The following is a 12,066-nucleotide window of genomic DNA, read 5'->3' as shown; positions in this document are numbered from 1 at the left end:
GTTATATTTCAACAAGGCACAATGTTTGGGCTTCTTAGACCCAAGTATAAAGTAAAGGTGGCTTGGAGAGGGCAGTGGCATTTATTTTTTATGTTTGGTCAGTTCTGGCTAGGATTTGTCCTGACGGGGTTTTTATTTCATTTTTTCTTCCATGGGGTTTTGTTTTGAATCTGAGAACTTAGAAAAGTACATATAGGAAACATGCAAATTACAGTTGTATATTCTCAGGACATTTCATGTTAAACACTAACTTTTCATGTGAAATTATCTCTTTAGGGAGCATGTGAGCTCCTTGATATCAGGGCAGTATCTTACTCTGTCTCCCTCAGGGCATACAGCTAAAGGTTGAGTACACAGCAGACTGTTAAATATTTGTGATATGGTAAAAACATATACAGTGACAGAGTGAGGGGATGTGAGCACTTGGGTCTATCACATCTGGATGTGAGGCTTATGATGATAAAGGCGATGATATGTTCAAGCATGTGCACTCTGATAGGTGCCCACTGTTACAGACCCTGATATAGGTTACTTTAGCCAATCATTCCTGCGACAGAGAGCAGGTAACTTTTGATAAGAAAAAGCTGGAAAGATAGGGGAGGTCAGTATCTATGTGATTTACCACATATGAATGAAATTAGCTAGTTGTCTTATGTATCATGAAGACAGGAAATCAACATATGCCAAATGACTGGTAGGAAGTTGTTCAACACATCCTCCATACCTAGAGGTTCTATTTCAACAAGGCACAATGTTTAGGCTTCTTAGACCTTGTGACCTAATAAAGAAAATGACTTAACAGAAATCCTACTGCCACTTTGGGGGACAGCAGAGGGTAAAGTATTATGTGTCAGGAGGATGGTTTCAATGTGAAGCATGTAGCATTAGTAATGCATGTTTAACTGATTACTTCTCATTTCCTTACAGAATATAAAGGAGATCACTCATCTGTTGAATGAAGGAAGCTTTGGAATATACTGGCTGGGATAACCCAAACACAACCAAACAGCCACTTCTTTTACAACCTTTGTGTTAATTAGGAAGCAGCTTAGCATGTCAGATGCTTCTTAAACAGGAGGGCTATAAAGGATTTGTGGTCTGGCACAACTGACAATTGAATGACAGTTGTTCTTAAAAACAGTACCAACTCTCCTTTTTGGTCACCTCCAAGGAAATAATGTTTAAATCTCACGTTGGAAATTTATTCTGCAATTTAGTCATAAAATTCAAATTATGATTTCATGACTCCAGAATTACCAACAAGAATAGCAATATCTTAACTGAATTAGGTACTCTGTCTTCCCTTCCCTTATTGCATAATATGGACTCTAGCATATACTTCCACTGATGAAAAATATCCATCCCTAAAATTTAATTAAACAAGTACCTACTACTATGGATCAGAATTTTTTTAGGAGATGTAAGGGATTTAGAAGAAGCATAAAATTTAGGCTTTGCCTTAAAGTTCAATAGAATTAATTCATTCATGCAGTCCACACAATCTGGTGAGTTCTATATGCAGGGCTAACAAACACACTAAAATGTCAGGAGGTAAACGCTATCATGTAGTAAAGGACAAAGTTCCACGGAAGCAGAGAAGGCAGAAAATTGTTCAGGCCTAGAGAATTTGGAGAAGCTTCCCCACAGAGTTGATGTTGGGGTTCTGTCCTGTGACTGAAGAGGAGATTGTCAAAGGACCGGGGGGAATGTGTAAAGTCATTTTAAGAGTAAGAAAGAGCTTACAAAAGGCATAATTCTGAAGCTTAAGGCAATCTGGTTGGAGAGACAAGTTTAACTTTCTATCAATGTAATCCTTAGATAAATACTTCAAGATAATAATGATAATAATTTTAAAAAGAATTTGTAAAAAGAGGCAGTTTCCTAAATTCAATAAATAATTGTTGATCCATGATGTATCATTTCCTCTTTTTTCCTCCTTCATTAATTTGACCTTACTTAACCTCCAAGCATAAGCAAAAATAGAAAAAGCAGCCTTGCAGAGAAGTTGTATTAGTTTGTTTTCATTGCTGTAAAAAAGTACCTGAGGCTGGGTAATTTATAAAGAAAAATGATTTAAATGGCTCACAGTTCTGCAGGCTGTATTAGCATCTGCTTCTGGTGAAAGCCTCAGGAAGCCTATAATCATGGTGAAGTGGAACAGGTCTCTCATAGGGCAAGAGTGGGAGCAAGAGATTGAAGAGGGGGGTGCCACACACTTTTAAACAACCAGATCTCATGAGAACTCACTCACTATGGTGAGGACAGCACAAAGAAGAGGGTGCTAAACCATTCATGAGGAATCTGCCCACATGACCCAAACATCTCCTCCCAGGCTCCACCTCCAACATTGGGGATTACATGCCATCCAAACTATATCAGAAGTTAAGAAACAAATCCTTAAAAAATGTTTTGCTTGCCTATAAAATTTCATCTCAGTCACTATTCCAGTTACTAACATCCCAAATAAAACAGAGAAGGATAGTAGCTTAATTACACTAAAACATGGAAAATATCATTGAAGGAAGAAAAAGAACTGAAATTCTTACTTGTCTTTAGGCCTGGATTAACACTTTGCAGACTCCAGGATGCTCTGCTAAGGATAGCTGCTGTGGCTGAAACAGAAAGAGAAGAAAACATTAGTCATTCCTGTCCTAACAATCTCATACGACCCTATATAAACTAAAAATAAAATCCTCAGCTCCCCAAACCAACTGAATGGACCCCTTCTTGGCCAACGGGACTCCAGAGAAACTTGAAAACTTGGGTTCCTGGCCACAATGGGAAGGCAAGTCAGATATGCCTCCCCTTTGGAGTTTAGTCACAAGTGACCAGCATTAATGTTAAAATAGAGATCATAAGACCGACAAAATAGACTCTTTGGGCAAAAAGATACTAAATTATAAAAAAGACCTTAGGCCATGCAAGGCAAGGGTTAAGTCACACCTGTAGGCCATTAATCTTGCTAAACAGGTCATTTTGTGGCTGACTCTGACATAGCATCCTTATCTTAATTTAAATATTTCTTTTTGCTAACTCTAAGCTTTTGTACAAAGTTTTGTTCCTTTAACCAACTGCAGATTAAAGAATCTCTGAACCAAACTATGACCTGCAAGTCCCCACTTGAAGATATCCTGCCTTTTCAGGCTGAACCAATGTATACCTTCCATGTACTGATTTATGTTTTTGCCTGTAACTCCTGTCTCCCTGAAACATGCAGAACCAAACTGAATCTGACGGCCTTGGGCACACTTTCTCAGGACTCCTCGAGACTGTGTATACTGGTGATATGGACAGGAGACAGGGAAACACTGGGTAGAAGAGGGTAGTTCCTGCGCAAAGGTCCCACCCTCAAGCCTGAAGACCTGCAACCCTAAATGGAACAGGCATGTCCGTTTTCATGTCCAAAAAGCTGCCTTTTGGCCCAAAACACCCCCTATCCTACACCCATATAAACTCTGAAGCCCAGGTTCCAGAAGCAGACCAGCAGACCAACAGACCAGCACACCAGCAAGCCAGCTGACCAGCAGACAGATGGTGAAATGATGTGGCAGAGAGAGAGAGAGAGAGAGAGAAGAGGACCATCTGGGCGCTGAGAGGAGCTTGGCTGGGGGAGGTTGAAGAGTCCAGCCACTGGGTGGCTGGACTTCAGAGGAAGTTCACCTTCCCAATCCATCCCCATTTCCCACTCCCCATCCATCTTGCTGAGAGCCACCTCCACTACTCAGTAAAACCCTGCACTCGTCCTTCAAGCCCCTGTAAGATCTTATTTTTCTAGGACACTGGGCAAGAGCTTGGAATACAGAAAGCTGTCACTCTGGCCCTCTGCCCTTGCTATAAGGCAGAGGGTCCATTGAGCTGATTAACACTCCAGCTGTCTGTGGACTGCAAAGCTGAAAGAACTTTGTAACACTGGGGTTGCGGGCACCCCACCCCTAGACACTACTGCAGGGCTAAGGGGCCAAAGCACTTGCCCCAGCCTCTGCACCTGACTGTCTGTATTCTCCCACTAGGGGTTTGAGCAGTGGGGCAACTGAACAGGTGAGCCAGACCCCTGTCGCATGCTCTGTGAGAGGATCAGGGAACTCACTCATTTCAGTGGGGCCACAGTCACTTATAATAGCCCAGAATAAATCTCTAAAATATTTTACAGTTTGATTTTTCTGCTAACACCTCTTATGGCATCATTTTCAAATGACAAAGTATGATTTCTCCTCTCATAATAACCCGCTTTTTAAAAATTAAAATTGTGCCTAACCTACCTAACCTCTAAAAAGAACTCATAAAAATCATATCAAATGAAAACCTGGTCTTAATTACCTGTGGTCTCAAGCCTAGACACAGTAGGGAACAATTTTTAAAAAAATGATTTCCTACATTATTTGAGTTTAAACTTGAATCTTATTTGTAAGAATGAGGAGAAATATAAATTCTTTTTAAACAGTATGAAAATAAGTTCAGTAAAAAAAGTTTATTTTTAGAAATAAACATGTGAATGATCCTGGAAGTAGGGAGGGAATGAAGGGAGGTGAAAAGCTCAACATGAGAGACACAGAAGTTGATGATGTGAGATGATCAAGTTTATGATGTGAGATGATCAGTATAAACACAGTCATAATTTGATTGACATTAGTAGTAGGTGGCATCAAAAACAGGAAAAAATGAAAAATGATGAATGTAGTGTCACTCTACTTTTAAGTATTACAGTGGGTTGCTTTGTAAGCATCCCAGCTAGAAAAGTATGCATCTCTTGTCTGGGTTTGGTAGTGAAAGGTGTTTCTCCAGAATTCCCCATATCTGATCATGTTACCTCTAAGTTATTCTTAGATAACTTTACTGTGATAACTTAGATAACTTTACTGTGAGCTCAGGCTCACAGTAAACATGGAGTTTTACCTCCCAGTGAAACTACTGGTGATATTGTGAAATACCTATTTGATCTTGTTTCTGTTTCTTGACACAGTTCCTAAAATCCTTGGAATCTCTGGAGTGATAAGTGTTTTTCGTATGCTAATGAGTTGTCTGATGCCTGGGGGCTCCTGGAGAGCCTCAGGATGGGGGATGGTCACAGGAAAGACCAAGAGTTGATTAGAGGTTGAGACAGTTCAGCCCCACTCTCCAACCTCTGGGAAGGGGAGAGGGACTGAAGGTTAATTTGATCACCAGTGGCCAATGTCTTAATCTGAGAGATTCTGGATAGCTGAACATGGGAAGATGCTGCACTCAGAGCGGTCATGGAAACTCTGCAACTCCAAGTCCCATATCTTATCCTATCCATCTCTTCATCTGTGTCCTTTGTAACATCCTTTCTGATAAGCTGGTAAATGTAAGCAAGCTGTCCAAAATTACCAAACCTGAGGAGGAGGTTGTGGGAACCCCAACTTACAGCTAATTGGCCAGAAGTATAGGTAACAACCTATTACTTGCAATTGGCATCTGAAGTGAGGGGCAGTATTGTTGGACTGAGCCCTAAACCTGTGGTATCTGATGCTATTTCCAGGTAGACAGATAGACTGTCAGAATTGAATTGAATTAGAGAACACCCAATTGGCGTCCCATTGAAGAGCCTGTTGGAGAATTTGTGTGGAGAGAGATTCCCACCCAGGACTAAGTTTCAATCTTTTATCTTGCCCAAATTCCTACCTAAGGGAGTCATGACCTACAAACCAAGGGTTCTCATTAGATGGGTTTTATTTGACCCTGTATATTGTGACTTGATTTTCAATCTGACTCTGGCATAACATTATGAGACAAGGAAAAAAATATTTAACCCCAAAATATATTTCCTTGTCATGCCTTGAAATGGCCGTACAAAGTCTTTTATGGGAAAAATCCACATTCTATAGCAAATCCCCTTGCCCCTTTGTTTTCCTTCCTTCCTTCCCAGATCCAGGCAATAATCAACTAAGAGCCAGGCACTGTTTTAGGTCCAATAAGAAACATATCTTAACCTGAATAGTCCTTTCCATTAATCCCAGGTCTTCAGACAAACTCAACTAATTGTCAACCAGAAAATGTTTAAATTTACCCATAGCCTGGAAGCCCCCTGTTTGAGTTGTCCTGCCTTTCTGAACCAAACCAATGTATTTCTTAAATGTATTTAATTGATGTCTTATGCCTCCCTAAAATATATAAAACCAAGCTGTACCCTGACCACCTTGGGCACATGTTCTTAGGACCTCCTGAGGGCTGTGTCATGGGCCATGGTTACTGACATTTGGCTCAGAATAAATCTTTTCAAATATTTTACAGAGTTTGACTCTTTTGGTCAACACCACACACATTTTGGTGATCTCTGGTCACTAAAATATTCTGTGTTGTGAGAGTATAGTGGGAGAAAGTGAATTTATTTTGTTTTCTACATACTCTCAGATTATTAATACTTTTGTTTCAGTCCTTAATAGAAACCCACAGTAACAATGCCAAGAAATCTATTTCTGATATAAAACAAGAAAGAGAAAGAAAATAAAGATGTACTGGACAGTGAGCTGACTCATTCCCATCTCTCTGAATGTCAGAGCCCGGTGAGTCCAATTCACCTTCCCCGAGCCGCTTTTTAATGTACTTTTTCATTAACTCCTCTCAGTTAGCTAACTGGGAAGCAGCCTTTCAGCTGTGAAAGTGTTTCTTTTTTATTCTCTCTCTAAATTTTACTAATATCTTCATCTATAGATCATTTACTCTCATATGCAATAAGAAATTATGACAAAAAGCAAACATTTTCCTAGAGTAAATAAAGTACTACACCTTGATTTTAAAGTGACCAGAAAGCAAAACTGCATTGTAACAATTCCTTCAAACATACTTGCTGCTTTGATACTCTAAGTCTTTATTATTACCATTATTTTCTAGAACCATTCCCATCACCATCACAGATCTTTGCTACAAATCAGAGAACACTTTGTTTCATTATTTCTTTCTCTAAGTTGAGCACTAAAGGAGGACCTTTGATCAAGGTTCAGTAAGTTTGTATAACTGACAACTATGTATTACTTGAGAAAATTTTGATAGTTCGAAGGATGAAAAAAATTAAGTTAATCAAAATAATAACAAAGAAAGTGAAAGGAAACTTTTGTAGGTAATAGGTTTATGGCATACATGCAGTTATAATTTCATGGATGTATACTTATCTCCAAATTCATGAAGCTGTATACATTAAATATGCACATATTTTTGTAAGCCAACTATACCTCAAGAAAGTGATTTTAAAAGTATGTTAATTATGGGATAGCACATAAACATATGTGTTATTTTGGTCAAAATTACGTAGGAAGTTTGTCTCAATTTTCAGCTTGAATCTGAGAAAACTAATGGACGACAATTTCCAGGCCTAACATCAGCAGTAAAGTTGACGAATTTTTCCATGATGGCAGAAATGGAATGTGGGGGTCAGTTATGAGACCCTAAGGAGAGCGTAGAGCCAGAGCTCAGGCCTGGAAATGCTTGGGGAGCCCTGGCCAGCCTTGAATCTTCACAAACCAGCATTTAATTTTTTTGCAAGCAGACATCTGGTGACTTTGCCTTTATCGTGCATTTGGTGACATTTTCACAAACCAAAAACTCTTAATCAGCTCACACTCCTGAAAATATGTAATGAATCAAGACATAAAAGGAACAAATGGTACCCTCATGGAAAGACTATAGATTTATGCTACTGCTGAGAGGGTGCTCGTTAAAAAGTAAAGCACAATGAACAAAATTGCACTGGCTTAGCAAATGGAAGTGTCATTCTCAGTCATCAATTTTAATTAGTGTCAGAGCCATGTACCTAATATCTACAGGTGCTGAGCAGTAAGGGAAAAACAAGTAAAGGAAGACCATAAGCAGAGAATCACATCCAATAGTAACAAAATTAATGAAACCATTACAAACTGTGCTCTTGGTTATGATCTGCAAGGACTCCATTTATTAACTATTCCCAACAAATCAATAAATAGGCACTTTTAAATGCTGGGTTATAAAATAAACTACCTGCAGCCCCTGGCCTCAGTGAGTCCAGTTTTCTAGGCAGGGATCTATAAAGAAAGAAGGATCAAGCATTGGAGGAACAATGGAATATCTGTTAACAAATTTGGACAAACTTCCTGGGGAAGGTGACTCCTTGAGACAGGTGCTAAATTTGGGATAAAGGGTAATGTAGAGGAAAAGAAAGGGCAGTTGAGGCTAAAGAAACAAAGGTGCAGAAGGTACAAAGGTACAGAAGACACAGCCTGGGCATATAAAGAGTTGTGATGTGTTGGGAGTGCATAGATGGAGCTGAGGATGTGTTGAGTTAGGGAAGAAGCAGGGGCACATCAGGGAGAACCTTGCCAAAGAACTTAATTTTGATTCTGCAAACATGGGGAACTACTAATTTGCTATGCTTTGAGGTGGAGCACCTCACAGTGGACTTACCAAGACTAGAACCGACTCAACTTCCCAACAGAAACACGTATCTGGGTCTTGGTTTCTCTGTGTTTAAAATTGGGAGAGTAAAAGTATCTATACATATATAAGATTTAAATCAGTTAGTATATGCTCATCATTTCATTTACAATACAATTAGTGATAAGTAAATGTTATACATGCTTATCATTGTTATTGTTTTTGTCATTGTTATTATTGCTAGCCACTACCTTGACAGCCGGGGCATGTCTTTTCCTATGGAGAAGACGCCTATGGAGACTTTGTGCACTTAGGGTTTTGCTGATGTGAAGATGGGATGTTGTCATAAACCCAGCTAGACTATTTAGGTCCTCCCAGTGCAGGCTGCATGTAGGCAGTGGTTTCTATTCCTTAAGAGTGTTTGGCAAATGTATCAGTGGAGTAGGGGATGGAAATCTACTTATGGCAATGATTGATTCAGCCTGAGACTAAATGTAGTCAATCCCAGTTCTCTAGTGTGTTATTAAGGGAGCAAGAGTAGGAGAATCAATGTTCTGGCAAGAGTAATAATTCACCAGTTGGATAGCAATGGCATTTTGAAACATCCCTGAATAGACAGTGCAAATACAAGTAAACATAGTACCATATACAGCAACTGTTCTATACAATTACAGGAGGTAATGCATGTAAAGGGCCTCACACAGCATTTATTAAATATACCAAGTCTAGGTCTTTGGTCCAGATCGACAGAGTCTGAATCTCTAGGTCCCTGGTCACTCTACATTTTGGAAAGGTCCTGAGAATATGTATGCTTACCTTGCCCTTCCACACCCCTCCCTGACAGGTGATTCTTATGACAAGACACAAAATGTGTTCAGGACACTTTTCACTATACCTTCTTGCGCTGATCAGAATCACCATATCCTCTTCAGGGTTCTGCCTCTAGGGCTTCCCCACTATGTGCCACAGTTGGTACTCATGAGGAGGCATTTGATAAAGTACATGCTGAGTGATTTATCTCAATGTCACAAGCATTCTGGAAAGTTATACTGATGAAGCCAGGTTGCTGAAGTGTTGAGCAGAAATACGCTTCAGGGATCAATTCTCAAAGAACCAGGTGAGACGTGTGATGCCCTTAGCAGCCAGGCCCCCTCCTTTTGCTCTGTGGTTGGATACTACTCAGTGGGTCCTCAGGCTGCAATCCTCTTTTTGATCATGGCTACCCCTTGGCATACCAAGTCCACCAGGCCTGAGTGCAGTGACAGCTCTACGCTGGAATTTCCTTTCTTTTGTGGCTCAGTGAATTAATTACATTCCCATCCATAGTTTCTCCTGAACCAAAGTGTATTATCTCGTACATGTGATGACTCTTGGCAGCTCTAAAGAAGCCTGTGTAATCTAAACAGGAAATCTCTGAGCCTTTCCAGGAGACAGTATTACCTCTCCACATCTCCACATCTCCGTGAGGGAGTGTATTTCTTCTATACTTAAACAGTAAATCATACGGCATATTACATGAGCTAGAGAATTTAAACAAATAAAACAGGAACTGTGAAATGGTGCTGGTGGTTTCAAACACTTTTTAATGCTTTACAGTAAAATAATAGATAACAAATTTGGAAGAGAAACCAGTGTCATAGAAAAAAGCACATGTTTAAATAAATCTGCAGCGGCCACATGTTGCTGTAAATGTATTTTGAGAAAAGCAAGGCTTCAAGGTAACGAGAATCAATGTGCAATGATAAAGACCTTCTTTTCTCACAGGTCCTATCTCTGGCTTAGAGAGACAAATGTGGAAGTTTCCTAACAACTTCAGGCTTCACATATTTATTTCCTGTCTAGCAGTGCTCTGCTTTGTGAGTTTTTCATAAACATCCTCCTGACATAAGCTTGTGCATGTGCTGAGACATCCGCTTGTAATTACAGACAGATACTAGAGTCTGGCTTTTCTAATGTAGTCCCTAGCATAATAAGGCCAGTTAAAGGTGCAGTAGTGACGTCCAGGGAACACACTGGTGGTGGTGTTTTCACAAAGAATACTGAAAGGAGCAGGTAATATGAATGCTGGCTCTCGGCTGGCCTGTATCTTCCTTCTGCAAAGCTTCCCAGTAATTCCTCCAGTTTTTCCTTCCTACTGTTACAAGAGCAGCGAAACATCCTGCCCAGCTAGCCACCCTGAAAGCTGCTTTTCATTACGGAGAACAGCAGAGGTGTCAACACCAGGCCATAATCAGTAAGAGAGTTTTCTATGCCATGTGATCACAGGAGTGCAGATTAATCACAGCAATGCTAAAAGGAATAAACAGAATCACAGTTTGGCACTGTGCCAAGATTAATTCTAGGTAGGCCAGCCAGGAACATAGGACTGAGACTGAGATTGGAAGGATATTCAAAGAGAATATTAGAAGGTTAGATGGAGATGTAACGGAGAATGATAGAAGTGACTATCTCTTCTCTTATAATGTTAGCATAGATGTTTTTAAGATTTGTGATTTCACTCATTCAAAATAGTAGTGAGGAGGCTGATTTAATTAAGCCTGGAGCTCAGATGGTGACTCATAGGTAGTGTGCTGGAGCCACCTTCTCTTCCCAATTCTGTGTTCAGTTGCATCACGTTATCAACTTTAAATCAGCCACAGTGGGAATATTTACACCAAAATAATTGGCAAGTCCAACAAATGAAGACTTCCTACCTTCCAATCCTGTGCAAAAGCATCCACCTTTCAAGGTCAATCTGAGTGTCTTCTTTAGGAAGCACTTTTTCTTTCTCCCAGTTGGGATCCATCTCTGCGTTCTTTGTGCTTCCACAACACCAATTTTGTTTTTAATATCTGGACAATGGCACTTATTATTCCATGTCTGATATGTTAGTTATCTAACTGCCCAATGAATAATAAGCTTGAAGTCTGAAGGTAAGGATCATGGCTCATTCTCCTTTTGATCCATCACAGCATTAGCACAGTTCCTTAAATATGGGGAGTGCTCAATACATATTTGTAATATTACTAAATATTTTACTTTCAAAAATGTCGTGAGGCATTATGATTTTACTTATAATAGTACTTTGAATTTACCATACATTTTGTGGTCTCTGAATCCTCAGTTTGCACAAAAGATTTTAAAGTACATCATCAGATCCTATAACAAGTGTCCTTTTGGAACCATGAATACTCAAATTTGAGGTAAAGTCAACATATTTTAACTAGGTTTATGACATCTGGTCCCTTGCTAGTGTTTGATAAGGGAAAAAATAATAAAAATAAGATTAATTTCTTCCACTCACTGTCACCTGCATGAAGGCATTTGTCTGGTTTTGCATGCAGCAGCATGTTAGTCTTTTGATACTGACATATGTGGTGCTTGTTGCTTGCTTGCTACTTGTTTACTAGGATGATACTGGTAGTAGTTATTCTTAAGTCCCAGGAATTAGTTGTTTTGGCAAATCCACAGATCTTCTTGTTCAGACCAGGTGCCATTCAGCATGTCAGAGGTGTCCTAAGAAAGCATATACTTTGGCAGAGGCTTTAAGGTGTATTTTTCCCTCTATGGGCAAAGGCATCTTTCATAAACAGGTTGGTCTGGGCTCCTGCCACTCTGTCTGTCGTTTCCAAGCTCACTCTTCAATTTCCATCCAACATTTCTTGAATAAATTTCGTTCTCTTGGAAGTAGGTATTTCAGAGCCAGAAAAAGTAATCCTGAGTTAA

The 12,066-nt window shown here is 39.7% G+C and overlaps 1 protein-coding gene across 7 annotated transcripts in view; it reads right to left on the bottom strand.

Annotated features, from left to right (window-relative positions):
• The window catches only part of GHR (growth hormone receptor), a 300,485-nt gene that overhangs the window by 95,415 nt on the left and 193,004 nt on the right, over positions 1-12,066 (bottom strand). For 6 of the 7 annotated variants that reach the window (XM_025387793.1, XM_025387794.1, XM_025387795.1 and 3 more), the window contains one exon: positions 2,547-2,612. The exons of the other annotated variant lie outside the window; for it this stretch is intronic. In XM_025387793.1, the coding sequence (XP_025243578.1) occupies positions 2,547-2,612 (66 nt within the window). The remainder of the gene's footprint in view (positions 1-2,546; positions 2,613-12,066) is intronic. 7 annotated transcript variants of the gene reach the window in all.

The sequence above is a fragment of the Theropithecus gelada genome, chromosome 6, assembly GCF_003255815.1.
Source record: "Theropithecus gelada isolate Dixy chromosome 6, Tgel_1.0, whole genome shotgun sequence".
In the NCBI taxonomy this organism is placed as follows: domain Eukaryota; kingdom Metazoa; phylum Chordata; class Mammalia; order Primates; family Cercopithecidae; genus Theropithecus; species Theropithecus gelada.
The sequence above is the reverse complement of the archived record's forward strand: the minus strand, read 5'-3'. Positions and strand labels throughout refer to the sequence as shown.